Source organism: Centropristis striata, chromosome 24, assembly GCF_030273125.1.
Source record: "Centropristis striata isolate RG_2023a ecotype Rhode Island chromosome 24, C.striata_1.0, whole genome shotgun sequence".
Taxonomy (NCBI): domain Eukaryota; kingdom Metazoa; phylum Chordata; class Actinopteri; order Perciformes; family Serranidae; genus Centropristis; species Centropristis striata.
In genome coordinates, this window is record NC_081540.1 from 20,592,933 (window position 1) to 20,614,738 (window position 21,806).

Genomic DNA, 21,806 nt, shown 5'->3' on the forward strand with positions numbered 1-21,806 from the left:
ACATGCTATAGTATGACTCTCTCCCTCGTCAGTAACATTTCAGCTGGTCGTGTGATTTTTTTATATAACCCCCCGCATTTATCTCTCAGAAACAACGGTGGGGACAATGCCCCCACCGCCGCCTCCCGACACTGGCAGGGGCCCGGGGTCGAACTCTCTGCTACACACTACTGGTGAGAACTCGAGGACTCTGCCACAAACCACTTGTCCACCAGTGCATTTGGCTACTTGGCTTCGTCTTTTTGCGTATTTAACTCTTCATTGTTAATGTTAAACCTCAAAATTCTCCACACCTTAGAAGTATCGAACCAACAACCTTCAGTCTTCAAAGCAGTCATCTATCTCTCTGAGCTACCTGCTCTGACAGAAGTGCTTGTTTCTCTTCGTATATTTGACTTCTTTATTCTGGTATAAAGCTTCAAATTTCACCTCATAAGGTTTGAACCCATAACCTCCTGTTTCCAAACCTGTCACCTACCCCATTGAGCTATGTGCTCTGCCAAACATGACTGTTTCTCTTCGTATATTTGACTTCTTCATTTGGGATGTAAAGCTTTAAATTTCACTGCGGTTCATAAGTATTGAACCAACAACCTTCCGTCTTATAAGCAGTCATTTAAGGCAATGAGCCATCTGCTTTAACAGTCAGGACTCTGTCTCTTTGTGTATTTGACTTTGTCATTCAAGTTTTAAAGCCTCAAATTTAAGCACATAAGGTTTGAACTCATAACCTCCTGTTACCAATCGTGTCATCTGTCCCACTGAGCTATCTGCTGACAGACATGGCTGTGTCTCTTTGTGTATTTGACTTCTTTACTAGGGGAGTAAAGACTCAAATTTCACCTCATAAGGATTGAACCGATAAACTCCTGTCTTCAAACTATTCATCTATCACTCTGAGCTATCTGCTCAGACAGAAGTGACTGTTTCTCTTCGTATATTTGACTTCTTCATTCTGGTGTAAAGCTTCAAATTTCACCTCATAAGGTTTGAACCCATAACCTCCTGTTTCCAAACCTGTCACCTGAGCTATGTGCTACATGACTGCTTCTCTTCGTATACTTGACTTCTTCATTTGGGATGTAAAGCTTTAAATTTCACTGCGGTTCATAAGTATTGAACCAACAACCTTCCGTCTTATAAGCAATCACTTAAGGCAATGAGCGATCTGCTTTATCGCTTCTGCATGTCGAAATTGTGGGGGGAAAAGAAAATAAATAAATAAATAAAATTTTCAAAAGGCCCAAAACTCTCTGTCTTATTATAGTCTGTTGCTACGTTTAGTATGGTGGCTTTCCAGAAATAACAAAAAACACCATATTACACCAAAATGGATCAATTATAGTCTATTAGAGCATAATATGGCCAGAAATGACAGAAAAACACCATATTTTGGGATGTCCAAAAATGACCCCCTCAAAAAAAAGTCATACTATAATGTCGAAATTTTTCAGGACAAAGCCTTAAAATTTTTAAATGCCCCGATACTCTCAATATAGTCTTATCTTATAGTCTGTTGATAAACGTAGTTGGGTGGCTTTTCCAGAAATGACAGAAAAACACAATATTTTGAGTTGTTCAAAATTTGAAAAAAAAAGTCATACTATAGCATGTCGATTTGGGGCAAAATTGGACAAATTTTAAAATGCCTAAAACTGCTAAAAATGGGTCTGTTGATACATATTAGAGTATAATATGGCCAGAAATGACAGAAAAACACTCAAAAAAAGTCATATTATCGTATGTCGAAATTTTTCTGGAAAAATAAACAAAATATTTGTTGTTAGAGACAACCTTGGGGAAAAGAAAAGCAGCCAACACCAAGGTCAGACAACACATATGGACTCTTAGTATGGTAAGTAGTATAAATCCTTTGCTATTACCCCATATTCAAAAAACACAAACAAGATAAATAGGAGCATCCTATCCTTAGCATTCTGTATCGAGCATGAGTGGAGAGGCAAATGTGTCTTTTTCATTTTCAAAATCAGAGTCTCTGTCACCATCTGCTGGTGCTTCCTGTGACTTCACCTTGAACACGTCCAGCCTCTCAGGAAGGATCCTCTTGTTAAACAGGAGTGAGGCCACATATGAGACCAGAGCAGACAGCATGCAAATGGTCTTGACAGGAGAGCGCTGAATGGAAACACCATCCTTTGAAGTGCATCCTGGGAACTGCAGGATCACAGGGAGGCCGAACTGCTTGAAATGGGTCAATTATAGTCTGTTGATACATATTAGAGCATAATATGGCCAGAAATGACAGAAAAACACCATATTTTGGGATGTCCAAAAGTGACCCCCTGAAAAAAAAGTCATACTATAGTATGTCGATTTGGGGCAAAATTGGACACATTATAAAATGCCTAAAACTGCTTAAAATGGGCCAATTACAGTCTGTATATTAGAGTATAATATGGCCAGAAATAACAGAAAAACACCATATTTTGGGATTTCCAAAATGACCCCCTCAAAAAAAAAAGTCATACTATAGTATGTCCATTGTGGTCAAAGTTGGTGAAATCTTAAAATGCCTAAAACTGCTTAAAATGGGTCAATGATAGTCTGTTGATATATACTAGAGCATAATATGGGCAGAAATGACAGAAAAACACCATATTTGGGGATTTCCAAAATGACCTCCCCCAAAAAAAAGTCATACTCCCCCATGTCGATTTTGGTCAAAATTGGTGAAATCTTAAAATGCCTAAAACTGCTTACAATGGGTCTGTTGATACATATTAGAGCATAATATGGGCAGAAATTACAGAAAAACACCATATTTTGGGATGTCCAAAAGTGACCCCCTCAAAAAAAAGTTATACTATAGCATGTCAAAATTGGTCAAATTTTGAAATACCTAAAACTGCTAAATATTGGTCAATACACAAAATTCTACAAATTAAAAAAACAAACAGAAACAAAACCCTTATTATACAGTTAATGCTTATGAGACGAACAGCGCCATCTGTTGGATGAATAAAAGAGCTGCAAATCTTCACCTCCTCTTTCACACACTGGCTTCAAACTGCTGCTCCCCAAATCAACCTGTTGAAAAGTACACAACAAGAAATGTGAAATCCTAACTGATATGATATTATATCACTGATGAGTTTTTATTTAAATCAAATTGTAGCGCCCTGAGAAGAAAGAGAAGTGAAAAAGCTGACAGGGCCTGACATTCCCATGTGCTCTCCTATCCAGATACTGAGGGTGGTTTCGACAAAATAAAATATAATTTATATCCATTTAATCACTGACTGCCAACACCTTTCACTTCTCTGTTCAGTTACTTATTTCCTCTACACTCAAGCCAGTCACAACCTGCCTTTCTTCATGGGGGAAATCCCAACAATGGGAGCTCTGGGAGTGGTTTCAGCAAATAATAAAAGCAAGTAATTCAATACCTGCACTTCAAGTTAGTGTACGTCAGGACTTTTCAAGACACCGAGGCTTCTTTCTGATGGTGATGAACAGCTTGGGCAGTAAGTCTTCATGTCAAAACATCATTTATCTGTAAATGTCACTCAAAAAAGTTACAAAATAGTAGATTTACAACAGTTTTTGTCTGTTTTATGTAACATAACAACCTTTTTTTTCTTGTTCGCTCTGCAGTTTAGTTAATGATTCGCTAAAAAAGGCTGTTTTGCACATTTGCTTATCGACCAAATGCTAATTTACATATTAACTGATCCACAATACCTCGTTTTTCAGTTTGAGTCGTGGACTGAAACTTTTAAGTCTATTTGCAGATTTGGCACCCAAAAAAAAAACAGAAAGTAAATTGCACTTTATACACATTATTTCAATTAATAACTTTAAGTTGTAACAAAAAACAATTTATTTTATCTTGTCAACCAGGAAGTTGAGTCAGGTGTGGGACGATCTGTGTGCCACTTGTTCCTCATTTCTGACCTTGCGGTGACGACGAAAAAGGCACAAACACACAGGTGAGTCAGGCATTTTGTTATAACACTCCTGTCGTTGACACCTGACTCAGTGTGTTGACAGCCAATTTACATTCCTGGTTTCAGGGAGAAGGACTCAAAAAGTTCCCAGTATGAGCTGCGTGTTCATAAATGATTCCTTAAACATGGTGGATCCAGGAGGGAACCACACCGGAGGAAACCAGATCCTGCCGATGGGGACAAACTTCAACCAGAACAAAGGTTAGTTCAAGTTATTCCATATGAATACACAAACATACGCTTAACATTTCATCCCACACAGGACAATGAGGAAGTACTTACTGCTATTAGAATACTTCATGACATCACTTTAACACAACTAAGTTATTTTAAAATCTAGCAAAGTTTACCCTTAGGCGATAATGTACATTATGAAAGTAAAGCCTTGACTCTGAATCTTTTTATTTACCCAAGAACTGTATTGAAGTACAATTTTGAGGTATTTGACATTACTGAGAGCCTTCTGATCTTCAGAGGGAGATTTTGTGCCTTTTTTTCTGTATCATTTACAGTCATGGAAAACCTCTCCTTGCTTTCTTGTTCATTTTAATGCCTGGTACAACTAAAGGTACATTTGCAACAAAAATAGCCCATAAGAGCTGATATCTAGCCATTTTTCATGGTTTTCTTGATAATGATTTTGGTTATTATCAAGAAAACGGAAAGGGAAAATGGCTAGATATCAGCTCTTAAATTAAACTCTTATGAGCTATTTTTGTTGTATGCTATTTATTCCTAGAATTTTCTTTCAGACATGACAGAAAAATGAAAATAAAAATACCCTAAACATTGAAATGAAATGTCTGAAAACGAGTAGGATGGACTAATTTGTACATATCATGTCTTATTGTTTCCTATTTGCTTCAAAAAATATGCTTATATATATTAGAAGAAATTACTTACATTTCGATAAATATCTATAATTTTGAACTGAGCCATGTTGGTTTTGAAAAAGCTTCAGAATGAAACAGATCACCAATTTTACATTATAAAAAAATCCAAACTAAAAATGCATATTAAAAGGCAAAACAATAATCCCAGAACATGATACAATATTTTCCAATATTTTCCAATTTTTTAATACAGTTTTTTAAGTTCTATTTAATCTCATCGTCCAAATTATTCCATACATTTACCTCACAATCTGATTTTATTTATCTGACATTAACATAAAAAAAATACAGTAAAGATTGAAATGATACCACACATTATGCATTTTATATTCTCTAATATTGTCCATAATAGCACACAGTGGGTTTTTCTTCCCTACAGAATTGATGCTTTTCCCTAAGAACAATTTTTAATGCATATTTGTAGAGTTGGCACTGATACCAGTCTGTTTTTTACCCCCGAGGCTTTCCTGTCCCTGGTGCCAGGCCAGCAGAATACGCCCAGAATGTGCACAAGAAGACAGTGAAAGAACTGCTCATGATGAGACGCCAGGTACTAACTGTGTTTGTACAAGCATAAAACATGATTAGACATGTTTTTGGATTGAGGAAGAAGAACATTATAGTGTTTTACCTGTTATATATACAGTATGTTATGAAACGTGTTTGCCTGTCTAGTTTAGTTCATGAGGAGGAAAAAGTTTAAGTATGAGGAAGAAGTTTAGTATGCAAATCATTTACACGCAACAACAATAACCCATTTCTCTTTCAGAAATGGAACTGCTTGCACGACGAAAACAACATGATCCATAAGTCGAAATCTCCAAAATCTGAAACTTTCAGCAGCGACCTGAGTCCACACCTGCTGGAACCTGCAGGACCAGTTCACTACGATGTTTTTACCAGTGATTTCCTCTTTGCCTCTCATGAAAACGGCCACATTCCCCAACAACAACAACCGCAACGTCTGGCTCTGCAGGGACAAATGGCCCCGACTGGTGAAGTGAAAATGACTTTATTTCACTGGCAAATACAGCGAGAGATGCAGAAGATAGGAGGAGTTTCTCCTGAGGTGCTGGCCATGCAAGATGCAGATGGTGACACGTATGTATAGATGAGGAAAGCTGAACTCCTGATAGAGATAACAGAGTTGGGAAGAGGCAGCCTGGTCGACTGGGTACTTTTGAGTACTTTTTGGAAAGCAATGTTTTGGCTACGCCCATTAGTTAGTTCTCCTCAGCCTCTGTTCCCATAGAGCAGGGGTCTCAAACTCAAATTACCTGGGGGCCGCTGGAGGCAGTATCCAAATAACCAAAAAAAGACACAAAATTACAACAACAAAAAAAGACACAAAATGACAGAAAAACACTAAATGACTTTAAAAAGACACAAAATTACCAAAAAAATACACAGAATTACCAAAAAAGACACAAAATCATTTTAAAAAGACACAAAATGACCCAAGACTAAATTACTTAAAGAAGAAACAAAATGACCAAAAAAACACAGAATTACAATATATATATATAGGCCTATACAAAATATTACGAAAAAAGACACAAAATTATTTAAAAAACACACACAATCATTTTTTTAAAAAGAGACAAAATTATAAAAAAAAGACACAAAATTACCACAAAAAAAAGACACAAAATTACCCAAAAAGTAGTTAAAGGGACCTCCCCCACACAACACGGTAAAGTACCATACCTATAAACTCACATTAAACTTTCATATCAAGGTGGGGGCCACATAATATCATTATGAGGGCCGCAATTGGCCCGCGGGCCGCAGGTTTGAGACCCATGCCATAGAGGGACTTTTGTAGCGGCTAACCAACGGAGTCCAGCGCGTGTTGCAAGTTGCAACGTAGCGACTTTGTCACTATATTTAATAACTATTCAGACCCTGCTAGTGACTCTTTTTCAAAAATCGACTAGCGACAAATCTAGCGACTTTTCCTGGTGTTATTGGAGACTTATTCCTACTCTTCTTAACGAGTAGCAGGCTTCGTCCCAAAGCACTAACAAGCGGCCCAGTCCTCTCGCTGTAATTGCTGCTTAGTGGCAGCTCAAAAAATACCTACCCGAGGCAGGTACTTTCTGAGCCGCTAACCTGTACAGTTGGGAAGATCTTGGTTGGATCCTCTCTCCCAAGCTACACCGATAGCAGCTCACTAGAGGGAAAAGGACCTAATGGAAATGCGCCTTATGTTACCGCATACCAAAAATACATGTATCCAGTGTTGAAGCAACATTGTGTTAAACGGATAGATTGGATTTTTTCCCAGTTGGGAACTCATTTTGGGATCCCAATTTCTAAATTGTAATTGTCCGTTTTCTATTCCAACTGTCAGATATCTTCACATAGCAGTGGCACAAGGTAGACGGGCTCTGGCTTATGTGCTCGCTTCAAAAATGGCTCAGTCTGGCTCTCTGGACATGAAAGAGCACAACGGACAGGTACAAACTCACAACAAGGTTATATGTTTTCAGTTCATAACACACATCTAACGAGTGTCTTTGTGCTCAGACGGCTCTTCAGATAGCAGCTGCCACCAATCAGCACCTCATCGTCCAAGACCTGCTGCAACATGGAGCCCAGATAAACACTCGAGACTTCTGGGGTCGTTCTCCTTTGCACCTGTGTGCTGAGAAAGGCCATTTTCTCAGTCTTCAGGTAACAAGTACTGCTTTTAGCATGTAATAAAATGCACTTGTACCATGTTTGATTATGACCCAAATGTATCCAAGATTGGGCAAGAATACCTCAAATTCATTCAAGTTTTTACAATCCTTAAAGTTTGGTTGAATTTTAACTGACATAAAATTAAGCTGCCACAACAACAAGAAATTCCAGTTCTTTTTGTTGTTCTCATGCTGTCTCTCATGGATCATAAGTCTTCATGAAGCAGGTTCATAACAAGCTGATAAGTGTGAAATTATCCCCTGAATTTACAAGTTTTCTTCCGTTAGTTCGGCGACTTGATCTGATCCAGGAAAAGAGCCACATATTACAACAATAGCTAATTTAAAAAACTTGCCAAACATATTTTTGGAAGCATGTTTTATTTCACGCTATATTATTTGAAAAAAAGTTTCTATTTCCTGGGAAATTGGCTTTTAGAACTTAAAAATCATGCTTAAACCCTTAAGTCAAATCTACACCTGCTTGAGTCACCAGCACTTACTGCAGCTTATCTATCTGCCAGGTTAATATGTAACTGTAGGTGTAAAAATTAAACACAAAGATATATTAGCTTATCAGGTGTTTGGTTGCCATAGACCTTTGAGCCGTCATGTTTCTGGCTTCTCAACACATATTTCCTCCACAGAGCATCTGGAGGACTCTAATGGGGAGTGGGCAGTCGATTGATATTGAAATGTTCAATTATGATGGTGAGTATTTATTAAGTTCTTGTATTTATGATGCTTATGTAAAGCCAGATTGTGATCGAATGCTACCGTTCTCTGTCTGGAGGTCTAACTCCGCTACATGCAGCAGTCCAGTCTCACAACGGTGCTGTTAGAGAGCTGAGGAGTCTGGGGAATCCTGTTTCCTACATGGTGAAGGAGCTGGTGCAGAGGACCAAGATGTATGTTGAGTGTATTCAGACTTTGCTGCTCATGGGCGCCTCCTGTAGGACAAAGGTAACTGTTGAAACTGCTGAAGAGAACTTGACTTTTGGCCCACAAACACAATTTTAGTGTCCTTTATTTAGTGGTTTGGTTAGAGTTAACTGCTGGTGGGTTTTGTTGGATAATGCATTTGGTTTTACTGGTGTGAACGCTCAAACGAACTCTGGTTCCGCTAAAAAACGGGGGAACTCGGTTTCGCTTCCAAGCGTACCACAGTTTGGTTCGTAGGAAGCAAACCAAACCACAGAGCATTCTAGGTTAAATTGGGCTGACAAGGTAGTAGCAGGCTCTAAAAAAGACTCATGGACAGACGTGGTCTAATGATAAAATAAAGGTCCTTATCCAAATATGGTCAGACGATCACAATACACAAAAAAAACAAATTCCTAAAAATGATTTAGCAACAGAATGGTGGCTAATCACACAATCAATGCCACATAAAAGTGAAAAAAAAAGTCTGCCAACAAGACATTAAAGTGTCAGCTTTTTCCCTCACATTTCACACATTTAAATGACCTTGATATGGGACGCAAACCAAACCAAATGAAAAATTCAACAATGTTGTTCAACTTCACCACTGAATCTCACCAGACTCTATATGTGACCTTAGTTTATTTTTGTTATTGTGAGACTATGGTGAATCTGAATCTGCATGTCCTGCGGGGGAAAATTTGTGTTTTTCACAATGGAGTCTGGTGGCTTAAGGCGTGTTTCCACTGAGTACTGTTTGAGTACTTTTTGTAAAGTGGCCGTGTATTTTGGCTCCGCCCACTAGTTAGTTCCCCTCGGCCTCTGTTCCCAGAGTTGCCAACATAGTGACTATGTTGCTATATTTAGTGACTATTCAGACTCCTTCGGTCTCTAAAAAGCAACAAATCTAGCAACTTTGTGGTTGCAGAAGAGTAGAAACAAGTCTCCTAAACTTTTTCTGGTATTATTGGAGAATAATACCAGAAAAAGTTTAGGAGACCTGTTTCTACTCTTCTTAACGAGTACCAGGCGCCGTCCCAAAGCACTCACAAGCGGCCCAGTCCTCCCGCAGCAGTCTCTCCCAGCTGCAGTCAGCCTCAGCTGTTAACCCCTCAGAGTCCAGTTTGCACCATATACTGTAAATGACGCATGCATGCACGAAAAATGGCTGCCTTGACCTTATCTAATCGGTGTCAACTAGTTAGTAGCGGCTCAGAAAGTACCTAAACTCGGCTATAGACATTTATTTATTTAGCTTTATTTCCCTTCATGTAAACTTAAACAGGGCTGTCTGACGGCGGAGTAAAAAAAAAAAAGCGCACTTTAAGTCTGAGATAAATATCTTCAGGCACAAATTAGTATTTGTTCTTACAGGAATATGAAGCATAAATTCATGCTTTTGCACCCTTATTAAAGTGTCACCTTATGATTTGTTTTTGTTTATTATCGTTTTAATAAAGTAAATTACAAAAAAAAAGTTTTTTCACAGTGAAACTTTAATTTTTCTTTCATCGTATATACTGTTTTAATTATTTAAATGCACTTAATTTCTACCTAACCCTACTTGCAAACATCACCTGAAACAGTTATCCAAAACTGTTTCAGGTGAAGTTAAATGAGTTCTATATGAATGGCACTTTACCGTGTTGTGTGTGGAAGGTCCCTTTAATTACTTTTTTTTGGTAATTTTGTGTATTTTTTTTTGTGATTTTGTGTCTTTTTTGGGTAATTTTGTGTCTTTTAATAATTTTGTGTCTTCTTTGGTAATTCTGTCTTTTTTTGGTCATTTTGCTTGTTTTTTAAGTAATTTAGGGTTTTTTTCCTGTCATTTTGTGTCTTTTTTTGGTCATTTTGCGTCTTTTTTTGGTCTTTTTGTGTCTTTTTTAGTCATTTTGTGTCTTGTGATAAATATCTTGCTCTCATGCAGTGTTTATATTTAATTTCTGCAGGATCTAAAAAGTGGAAGAACGTGTCTTGTCATGGCAGCTGAGGAAGCAAATGTGGAGCTGCTAAGCATTTTCCTTGACCAGCCGACTTCACTGTCAGTTGTAAATGTGAAGGTAATTGTAAAGAAACTCAAGTAACAAAATGTGTGTGTGTGTGGGGGATAAACTTATAATAACGTGCATTTGTATTTCAGACATTCAGTGGAAACACAGCCCTGCACATTGCCAGCTCTTTGCAAAAGCACGCAGCTCAAGTGGAAGCAGTGAAGCTGCTGATGAGGAAAGGCGCCGACCCCGGGGCCAGGAACCATGACAACGAGCTGCCGTCTCAGCTGGTGCCTGAAGGACCCATTGGTGAAAAGGTAGACGTGACACTTCAATATCTAACCCAGGGGTGTCAAACTCAAATACACAATGGGCCAAAATTTTAAACTTTGAACAAATAAACCTTTTAATATATACCAAACATGTTTTGCTTTAACATTAAATATGGAACCAGCAACGCTTATAAACATACAATATATAACTAAATAGTGCAGACATGCAAAATCAAATTTCCAATAAAAAATGTCATTAATTTATTAAATAAAAATTAAATAAAAATCGTATGCCTCTTTTCTATTTGCATCCTTCTGATTTAAATATCAAAATAAACTTTTTCAACAGGTTAATAAATTCTGCCTTTCTTTTCTCCATTTTTGGGAAGGGGTAGCTGGGAGACAGCTCTAGCTTGAGGTTGCTATGACGACTGTCACAGAGGAGCGTTTCTGGGTCCTGTCCTGATTGACGCGCCAACACAACAGCAGGGCATTGTGGGATTTGTAGTATTAGCTGTAAATGCGCCGCATAATACCGGCGGGTCAGCTTTTATAGTACAATAATAAGATAATAATTTGGTATTGCCTCGCCAGAGTCTGACACCCCTGATCTAATCAGTCTTATCTTAATATTCAGGTCATTAAGCAAAAAATAAGTCAGTTTGATAGTGACTTATGCCTTTCTTTTTTCCAGGTGCTGCAGGTTCTGAAAGGGAGATATTGTCATGCTTAAGTGCTCAAACCCACTGTCAGTCAGACGGTCGAATATATTATCATATTATCATTTGCCATAACAAGGCAGATGCTTGTTGTTTCAAGGAAACATGAAAATATTGTTCATTACCATGTAATGTAATGTAAAAGAGAAAGTGAGGATATGAATAATTACACTTTATAATAGCAGTAAAATCATGTTGTTCATTAATTAGTAAGTTTAACTAATGCAGGACTCATGATTTAATGCATGAATTAATGCATTCATTCTTTGTTAACAATCTGTAATACATTAGTTGATATGCGATCAAATTAGTATTTGTTTTTACAGGAATATGAAGCATAAATTCATGCATTTGCACCCTTATTAAAGTGTCACCTTATGATTTGTTTTTATCGTTTTATGCAGATAATTAAAGTTATTTTGGAATCAATCTTTATTTTAATGAAACTGTTTGAAGAGAATTCACTGTTATAACCTTTTGTTGCATGATTTTGGTTTATGTGCTTCAGGTGAAAGGAAATGTTATGCTTCATATTTAGAAATATATAACCAGTTTAAATGTTGCAGGTTTATTTTAGACCATTGTATACTGTTTATTAAAAAATGTGCATGTGTTTTCTTAAAGGTTTAATATCATGAATAGTTGTGAAGAAACAATGAAGTTCATACCAGAAGTTTAAACTGCTTATTATTGCTTTTAGTGTTATTTTGGATCATAAAATGATTGTAGATCTGTTTTAATAGCATCATATGTATAATAAATAGAGATTATATTGCTATCAATAGATATTGAAAGTGCTTTTGGCAAGCTTTGTGTTGACAAATTCTGAACACACATTTTATTATGCACATATTTTTTTGTTGTTGACTTGTATGGAAATGTTATACAACATGTCAATATTTTGAAATTACTTTTAATCTGTTTGTGGTATACCGGTATATATAAAATAAAGTAAATTACAAAAAAAATTTTCTTGTTTCTTCGCAGTGAAACTTTAATTTTTCTTTCATAGTATATACTGTTTTAATTATTTAAATGCACTTAATTTCCACCTAATCCTACTTGCAAACATCACCTGAAACAGTTTCCAAAACTGTTTCTGGATTCATAAATCATATTTAAAAGCATTGGTTCTTTAACCTCATGTGCTTTCTCAGCTGTGACCTTTTTTAACTCCTCACACATGCCTCGCCCTACAGCATGGGTCGCAAATTCGCGGCCCGCGGGCCAATTGCAGCCCTTGTGACGATATTTTGTGGCCCTCACCTTGATATGAAAGTTAAATGAGTTCTATATGAATGGCACTTTACCGTGTTGTGTGTGGAAGGTCCCTTTAATTACTTTTTTTTGGTAATTTTGTGTATTTCTTGGGGTAATTTTGTGTCTTTTTTGGGTAATTTTGCGTCTTCTTTGGTAATTCTGTCTTTTTTGTTTGTCACTTTGTTTGTTTTTTAAGTAATTTAGGTTTTTTTTCCTGTCATTTTGTGTCTTTTTTGGGTAATTTTGTGTCTTTTTTTGGTAATTTTGTGTCTTTTTTAGTCATTTTGTGTCTTTTTTTGGGTAATTTTGTGTCTTTTAATAATTTTGTGTCTTCTTTGGTAATTCTGTCTTTTTTTTGTCATTTTGTTTGTTTTTTGGGTCATTTTGTGTCTTTTTTTGGTGTAGTGTCTTTTTTAGTCATTTTGTGTGTTTTTTTGGTCATTTTGTGTCTTTTTTTGGTTATTTTGTGTCTTTTTTTGGTCATTTTGTGTCTTTTTTAGTCATTTTGTGTCTTTTTTTGGTCATTTTGATACTGCCTGCAGCGACCCCCATGTAATTTGAGTTGGAGACCCCTGCCCTACAGGGTGTGTTTTTACAACACACAATAGAGCTTGAAAGGTCAGACACTTCGTTGGAACTCATTGACGCAGGTGCATAAAAACTTCCAAACACAGAATGACATCAAACATGTGCAGAAAAGTTGACGATCAAGTTTAAATATTCAAATTTATTTTGGGATTCGTTTCCAAAACATCAACTCACATTTGCAATATTCTTCCAGGTCTGTTTACAGCGTCAGTACCTAAAATAATGAGGTGCAAACAGATAACATTACCTTATTCTTTTGTAGGATTAATGTACAGAGAGATGGCACAAGCAGTCTGGGAAATGATTTTCACTGTCAAATATAAATATAGAAAAAGATGAAGGACCACAACACTTTTGAGTCTCTTCTTGGTCTTGGCTGGCTCAATCCACCAGTTCAGCCACTGACATCACTTGTCCACACAGGCCTCAGCCAACCTGGTCTCACAGAAATCCGTGAAATAGCCACGGATTTCGCTACAATGCAAGTTAATGACAGTCATATCCCGTGGCTATTCCATGGATATTTGTTCCTATTGGTTTGTTCCAAGTCACGTGACTTTCAAGGTCCCGGTGGTCAGAACAAAAAACATGGCGGACAGTTCTCTCATTTTTAGTGAAAAAATCTATATTTTGACTTAGTTTCTGCATAAAAATGGATTTTGATCACATTTCTAGCCAGAAATATATGTTTTATTTTCTAAATATTCACTCAGTGAATGTACATAATCACTTTGTATGTTGGAATAGCCACGGGATATGACTGGCATTAACTTGCATTGTAGCCAAATCCGTGTCAGTTTCTCGGAAATTTGAGCGATTCCGTGGCTATTCCACGGATTCCTGTGAGACCATGTTGCCTCAGCGCTCATTTCTTCTTCTTGTCCTGCGTGCTGGTGAACCACTGGTCCAGCAGCTTCTTGCTGTAGTAGATCTGCCAGCCGTGCACCTGCACCGCGATGACGATCACCAGGTACATCACCGTCACGGCGGAGAAGCCGAAGATGAAGCGGTAGGCCTTGCCGTGGCGGAAGAGCTGCTGCGCCACGGGGAACATCTCCATGCTGCCATAGATCAGCGGCGCCACGCAGAACAGCCCGGAGCTGATCATGGAGATGACCAGGTAGCTGATGTTGTTACGCGGCAACGCCAAGAAGCTGAAGACGGTGGGGATGATGCTCAGCAGGTACGGGTACTCCCACTGGTACGGAGACGCCACCACCTTGTGGGACACCAGGCTCAACTGGCTCACTGTCACCTGAGAGAAGATTCACAATGAAGCGTTATAACTAGCTCTGCTGCCACGTATTATGTTGTTGTCACTGTGTAAGATGTCTCCCATCCCCCTGTATTATTATATCGTTAGCCTCATAGCATAATTGCCTAAGTCATATTTTGGCCAAATTGTGATATCTGCCTAACTTTACTCTCCTACCACTGCTGCATCTTTCTGCCTTATTGCCTATGTTCTCAACCTATCAGAATACTTGCAAAATTACCAAAAAATACACAAAATGACAAAAAAAAGTAAAATGACAAAAAAAAGACACAAAACGAACAAAAAACAATGTAAAATGACAAAAAAAAGACACAAAACGAACAAAAAACAATGTAAAATGACAAAAAAAGACACAAAAACTATTATTTATTGCCTATGTTCTCCCTATCAGAACACTTGTTAGAGTCCAAAATCACTTTCTGCCTTAGTCATCTCTTTGACTTAGGCATTTTTGCCGCTACATACAAACCAAACTACATTATTTATATGTAAGAGAAAAATTGCCTTAGTCAGGGCATATTCTGCCTAAGTCACTTTTATCTGTTATGAAAACGATGTGTTTATTTTTTTATGCAAACTTGTTCACACTTCTATTTGAACTTACTGTTACAATATCAATTAAAAATACCAATGGGCTTACTAAAAATTGTGTTTTTTCTTGTTTTCAAATATGACTTAGGCAAATATGCTATGAGGCTAACGATATTATATATTATATTATATGTTGTTTATTTATTTTTTATATTTTTATATATGTTATTATATGTTATATAATTGCTGATATATGTTATTATTTTCAATATTACTCTTTTTTTTGTTATTATTATTATTTATTTTTTTTAAATTTATTTAATTAGTTATTTTATTTATTCTTGTTTATTTGTTTTCTCTCGTTAGCGCTTCTTGCTTTGTTTGCCTATTTATTTTCATTGTGTGATACATATAAATGAGCCATGTTATATATTTTTATACATATGTCGTAGCATCTGCCCCACATCCACATCCACACACACACACACGCACACACACTTCTGTCTTTTTTTGGTCATTTTGTTTGTTTTTTAAGTAATTTAGGTTTTTTTCTGTCATTTTGTGTCTTTTTAAAAATTAATTCTGTGTCTTTTTTGGTAATTCTGTCTTTTTCAAAGTAATTTACTGTTTTTTCAAATTCTGTGTCTTTTTGGTCATTTTGTTTCTTTAAGTAATTTAGGATTTTTTCTGTCATTTTGTGTCTTTTTTGAGTCAATTTGTCCTTTTTTTGGTAATTTTGTGTCTTTTTTAGTCATTTTCTTGTTTATTTGTTTTCTCTCGTTAGCGCTTCTCGCTTTGTTTGCCTATTTATTTTCATTGTGTGATACATATAAATGAGCCATGTTATATATTTTTATACATATGTCGTAGCATCTGCCCCTCATCCACATACACACACACACACACACACACACACACACACACACACACACACACACACACACACACACACACAAACACACACACACACACATATACACCTGTGTTATGTATTTGTATGTATTTGTCTCTCATGTCACCTGTTTGTTACGTCATTTCACCAATAAAAAAAAAACAAAAAAAAACAACTAGCTCTGCTGTTAGTCAAAGAAAATATTTTTTAAAGGTTTGTCTTACCTGAGCGGCCATCAGCACCCAGACCAGCACGTGGACGATGTTGAGTTTACGGATTTCAGACTTCAAGGCAACGCTGTGCCAAATGAGACACACAGGCACAGTCACACACCAAACACGAGTTCAAGAGTTCAGCCTGCTCGCTGATATTCCACGGGAAAACAAATCACAACAGATTTGAAGTGTTTTCTGCTCATTTTAGTCACGATTTTAGCCACGTTTTCACTGCATTATGTCCAACTCAGAACTGAAAAATATCTCATCATTAAAAAATATATACAACTTATACTGCCCTACAAAGTCTAACTGCAGTAACTAAATTTTGGGCAAAATTGAGTTATAACTAAAAATGAACTCCTTGATGTCTGTTTCATCTTGTGACAAAGTTTTAGATTTCAAATTTTGCTTTATTTCAGAGAAATAATGATATAAGAAGCACAAAATCCGACTAAAAACCAAGCAGTAATTGCACTTACCACGATCTGCTTTGGATATATATATTCATTTAAACATAAAAATAATAATTATAAGCTTATTTGATAGAGAAATTATTATCTCGATAGTGATTAAGTCAAAAAGTGAGATAACATTATATTAAGACTAAAATATAACATTTCTTTATAATATTAAGTCTAAAATATGCAAATATTTGAATAGAGTTGTTAAACACTTTTAAATACAGTGATAACAAAATCAGTTTGAAAATGTTTATTCACTGAAAATAAAATATAAAAGCTGAAAGAAGACGACAACATTGTAACTGCACTCTGTTAATCATTACTATCAGAACCTTTTACAGCAATCCAGTAACTACGTTTTTGGGGTCAAAGGTCAAATAAATCATCATGATTTTTGAGCATAAAAATGACATCATCAATACACGTAGAAATAAGTGTCATATCACTTATCTACATATTTGGCTGGCCAGTTAAAAAACATTAAAGCAGTTTTTCTCAGCTTTACCCTTTGCGTAGTTACAGCAGTTAGACTTTGTAGGGCAGTATACTGTCCTACAAAGTCTAACTGCTGTAACTACACAAATGGAAAAACTGAAAAAAAACTGCTTTAAAGTTTTTTAACGTGTTTTAACTGGCCAGCCAAATGGGTTATAGGTAGGTCAGTGATATGACACTTATTTCTACATGTATTGATGATGTCATTTTTATGCTCAAAAATCAGGACGATTTATTTGACCTTTGACCCCAAAAACATAGTTACTGCACTCTGGTTTTGCTGTAAAAGTTCTAATAGTATTGAAAAAACAGAGTGCAGTAACTACAATGTTGTTGTCTTTCAGCTTTTATATTTAGTTTTCAGTGAATAAACATTTTCATATTGATTTTGCTATAAGTGTATTTAAAAGTATTGAACAACTCTATTCAAAGTTTTGTGTATTTTAGACTTAATATTATAAAGTAATGTTATATTTTAGTCTAAATATAATTTTATCTCACTCTTTTACTTCATCACTATCTAGATAATAATTTCCCTTTCAAATAAAGTTATAACTTCTATTATTTTTAGGTTTAAATTAGTATAAATATCCAAAGCAGACCATGGTAAGTGCAATTACTGCTTGGTTTTGAGTTGGATTTTGGGGGTTTTATATCATTATTTCTCTGAAATAAAGAAAAACTGAAATCTAAAGCTTTGTCACAAGATAAAACAGACATCAAGGATATAACTTCATTTTTAGTTATAACTCAATTTTGGCCAAAAATGTAGTTACTGCTGTTAGGCTTTGCAGGGCAGTATAGTTAAAACTTCTCTTGTCCTCTCCACTCTGATCTGTGTAAACACTGGGCAGGTCACCTGACTGTTGATCAGCATGGCTTCCAGTTGTGCTAAGGATGCAAAATTATATGTTTTTTTAGAATCTGGTCAGTGTAAACTCCTTCATTTTGGCGACAATATAAAGGAGACCTGTAGAATATGGTGATTTTGATGAAGTATCACTATTTATAATTTTTCTTTCCCGGTGGAATCGATCATCACACAAATTTATTCCGTGAATGAGTCTTAAAATCTGAAGATCGTTTCTGTTTTTACAGTTTCTCTCCCTGACAAGAGGCATAATTTCTCGTATTTTTAAAAGAAAACATGCCTTTTCAAACCTGCGTGATTCAGAGGGTTAAGTAATGTGTAATATGTAATATTACCTCACTTATTTTAGTGAAACACAGCTTACTGGGATATGTTACTGCACATTCTTTCAACATTTTGGCTTGCAACAGAAATGACAGAAAAAAATACGATTTTATTTCATGAACTAAAATAAAACTGGGCTATTTGTTACTGTTAGCTTAACCCCTCGCCTGTATGTTGATATGATTAATGAATTAATGAACTCACTTTGACTGCTGAATTAAACCTAAGCTCTTGATAGACACTCCCCTGTTTCTTATGCCTTACATAATACTCTATCACTTTAAAAGGTAAAAAAACAAAGCCTACCTCATCTGGTAATGTGAGGCGACCCGCTCCCGGTGCTGGAAGTCGCTGCCATCGGTCCCTGCTGCTCTCGGACCTGCTCGAGACGCCATCGTGGAGACCTTGAAGCAAAACAGAACAAATTCAACATCATCGTTTCACGTCAAAGCAGGAAGAAAACGCTTTCAGAGGATGAGATGGTTGAGGAAAAAGTGCAATGGTGGCTAAATGATACAGAGGTTAAGAAGATTTCATTATATACTGCATGTTATTGCAGATTGCAAGGCAGGTATTTATTATTGTCAGAATAATTTATCTTAACATTACAACAAGATTGTGTTTTAATAAGCAAGATGAATCAATCTGTACATTATATGCTTTACCGCTGCTGTAGTGCTGTTACTTGAAAGCAATATATCCAAAGTAGGGGTGTGCCATATCGTACCGTTCACGATAATATCGGTATATTTTTTTTATGGTTAAAAAAAATGCATATCATGATATTGGCAACGTTCCTACTTCTTGATGTAGTGGTTAAAGTTGTTTTAATCACAAAAAGCTACTTACTCTCTGTCGCTAAACACATGCAGCTTTCAAAATAAGAGCACAGTGTGTTAACAGAATCCACCACAGAACTTACAAGAAGACTGTCAAAATAAGATGCCTTAAAACAAATAAAACATACAAGAACCTTTAATCTCCTTTACAAAATTCCATTAAAATATGCCCCCATACCCCTAAATGGTTATTTTTATTATTTGCTCATACTCAAGAGTCAAGAGTCAATTTTTTGTATTTGGCAACTGTTGCGATTTGCACTTCAAACTACATTTTAGATTTTTAATTATTTATACAGACTATTAAAAAAAAATCATATTTTCTATATCTTTTTAAGTATTTCCTAATATCGTCAAGAATATCGTTATTGCAAAAATAGCCTGAAATATTGTGATATTCTTTTAGGGCCATATCGCCCAGCCCTAATCCAAAGATCAAATACATGTATTTACTCAAGCACTGTACTTATATTAAGGTACTTGTTTACTTGTTAGTTTACTGAATTAAGAAAATATGCACAAAAGCCACATGAAGTATTTTTTAAAATACAAAAACATGTCAAAATTCTCATATGTGAACATCTTTTAATTATCTAAATAATTTCCTTGTTTATATTTTGTCATTTTTGCTTAGCAACAAACATCAACCAATTAATAGAGCAAATGATAAGCAGTTGCAGTCAGATGTAAAATAGTAAAAAATAATAATAATAATAACCTCCACCTATAACCTCAAGATATAATATATAATAGTATATTTTTTGCACTGGTTACTTTCACTTTTAATCATTTCTGCACATTTCCTTGATTCTTATTGCATTCTTTTACAGTGACATTATCAAAGCAGGCCTTTTGCTCGTAACAGAGTATTTTCTCTGTGTAGGAATAAAACTTTTAAAGGATCTGAAGACTTTTTTTGCCCTTGAGTGAATCTAACTCTCATTTTCTAGCGTTGCTAACTTAGCATTGCTAGTTTATGAGACGGTGACTGTCCTGCCACGTCTTCCCAATCAACAAGTCAGAATGGAAAATGTGATTCAAACTTCGTGTGTCCTCTTTAAAGTCAGCAGGTGAAGCGAAGTGGTTTTATTCAGGATATAAGGCTGCTAACAGCTGAGCTAACAGCTAACAGCTAACAGCTGAGCTAACAGGCTAATAATAGCCTACTGTTAGCTACTGTAGCGTTAGCTCATGCAGAAGGAAGTGTTAGCCTGGTAGCTTGAGATAAATTGGACGCTGTTACGTAACATGAGTGGAAACATATGCATGCTTACTGTTTATAGCACTTACTTTTTATTTGTAGTTGTTCATAAAAAGCAATACACCATAAACACGCTGCTTGAAGTTGAATGAGGGAGACCTGCTAGCTGTCTGGATCAAGGCACGGAAAGTATGACGTCTCACACTCTGATTGGCCAAAGTCATTCTCGCTTTATCTCGCAAGTTCCCGTTACTTCTCGCACAAGGGACAACGGATACTGCCGTACAAAGCCTCACTTCAGTCACTACATTTTTGGGGAAAATTGAGTTATAACTAAAATGAACTTATTGATGTCTGTTTTATCTTGTGACAAAGTTTAAGATTTCAATTTTGTTTTATTTCAGAGAAATAATTATATAAAAACCACAAAATCCAACTTAAAACCAAGCAGTAATTGCACTTACCACAGTCTGCTATGGATATATATATATATTATTATATACATATATATATATATATGTATATAATAATATATATATATTATATATATATATATATATATATATATATAATATATATATATATTAATTTATATATATATATTTTAATAATTATTTAATATAATATATATATATATATATATATAATATATTAAAATATATATATATATATATATATAATATATTAAATAATTATTAAAATATATAATATATATAATATATATATATATATATATAACGGGAACTTGCGAGATAAAGCGAGAATGAGTTTGGCCAATCAGAGTGTGAGACGTCATACTTTCCGTATATAATATATATATATATATATATATATATATATATATATATATATATATAATATATTAAAATATATATATATATAAATATATAATATATTAAAATATATATATATAAATATATATATATATATATATATATATATACATATATATATGTATATATATATATATATATATATATATATACATATATATATATATATATATATATATATAATAATTAATATAATTCTGATTTTTAGTATAGGGTTGGAAAGTAAACTTTACATGTTACATGTGAATGATACTGTAACAATGGCATAGCTGTCAGCGGTGAAATTCTTTTTATTAAAATTAATTAGATCTTGACACCCCTAATGCTTATATATAAATGCATAACTAATTAAATTATGGGATATATTCTGAGTCAGTCCATTCTGCATGCTGAACACATTTACATTGTGTATTTTCATGCCAAGGCTGAAGTTTTGACATAAAGCATTTTTATTTAGGATGTCTGACGCATCTGTTGCCTGATATAAATGAAAGGCAAGTAATAATAACCAAGTAGGTCATTTCATTTTCTGCTTTGTTCATCATTATCTAACTGTACCTACGATAATG

The 21,806-nt window shown here is 35.3% G+C and overlaps 2 protein-coding genes across 2 annotated transcripts; one reads left to right on the top strand and one right to left on the bottom strand.

The window, feature by feature from the left end:
- The first annotated feature begins 4,000 nt into the window (after positions 1-4,000).
- On the top strand, positions 4,001-12,888 carry LOC131962854 (NF-kappa-B inhibitor zeta-like). Its single transcript, XM_059327947.1, has 10 exons — positions 4,001-4,169; positions 5,323-5,411; positions 5,631-5,962; positions 7,215-7,320; positions 7,391-7,537; positions 8,193-8,256; positions 8,339-8,508; positions 10,416-10,526; positions 10,607-10,774; positions 11,424-12,888. Exons 1-10 carry the CDS (start codon positions 4,061-4,063, stop codon positions 11,460-11,462), a joined length of 1,335 nt encoding a protein of 444 aa, XP_059183930.1. The 5' UTR covers positions 4,001-4,060; the 3' UTR covers positions 11,463-12,888.
- Positions 12,889-14,016: 1,128 nt separating this feature from the next.
- Positions 14,017-20,606, bottom strand: LOC131962852 (protein jagunal homolog 1-B). Its single transcript, XM_059327945.1, has 4 exons — positions 20,494-20,606; positions 18,671-18,768; positions 16,220-16,292; positions 14,017-14,551 (listed from the first exon to the last, which is right to left on the bottom strand). Exons 2-4 carry the CDS (start codon positions 18,757-18,759, stop codon positions 14,162-14,164), a joined length of 552 nt encoding a protein of 183 aa, XP_059183928.1. The 5' UTR covers positions 18,760-18,768; positions 20,494-20,606; the 3' UTR covers positions 14,017-14,161.
- Positions 20,607-21,806: the final 1,200 nt, after the last annotated feature.

Bases quoted from the DNA above. Each gene is read 5' to 3' on its own strand.
- LOC131962854 (XM_059327947.1), top strand. From the start codon at position 4,061: ATGAGCTGCGTGTTCATAAATGATTCCTTAAACATGGTGGATCCAGGA. The intron at 5,412-5,630 runs GTACTAACTGTG...TTTCTCTTTCAG, and splicing joins TGCTCATGATGAGACGCCAG to AAATGGAACTGCTTGCACGA. The intron at 7,538-8,192 runs GTAACAAGTACT...TTTCCTCCACAG, and splicing joins GCCATTTTCTCAGTCTTCAG to AGCATCTGGAGGACTCTAAT.
- LOC131962852 (XM_059327945.1), bottom strand. From the start codon at position 18,759: ATGGCGTCTCGAGCAGGTCCGAGAGCAGCAGGGACCGATGGCAGCGAC. The intron at 16,293-18,670 runs GTAGGCTTTGTT...CATTTGGCACAG, and splicing joins GCCTCACATTACCAGATGAG to CGTTGCCTTGAAGTCTGAAA. The intron at 14,552-16,219 runs GTAAGACAAACC...ATCTTCTCTCAG, and splicing joins GGGTGCTGATGGCCGCTCAG to GTGACAGTGAGCCAGTTGAG.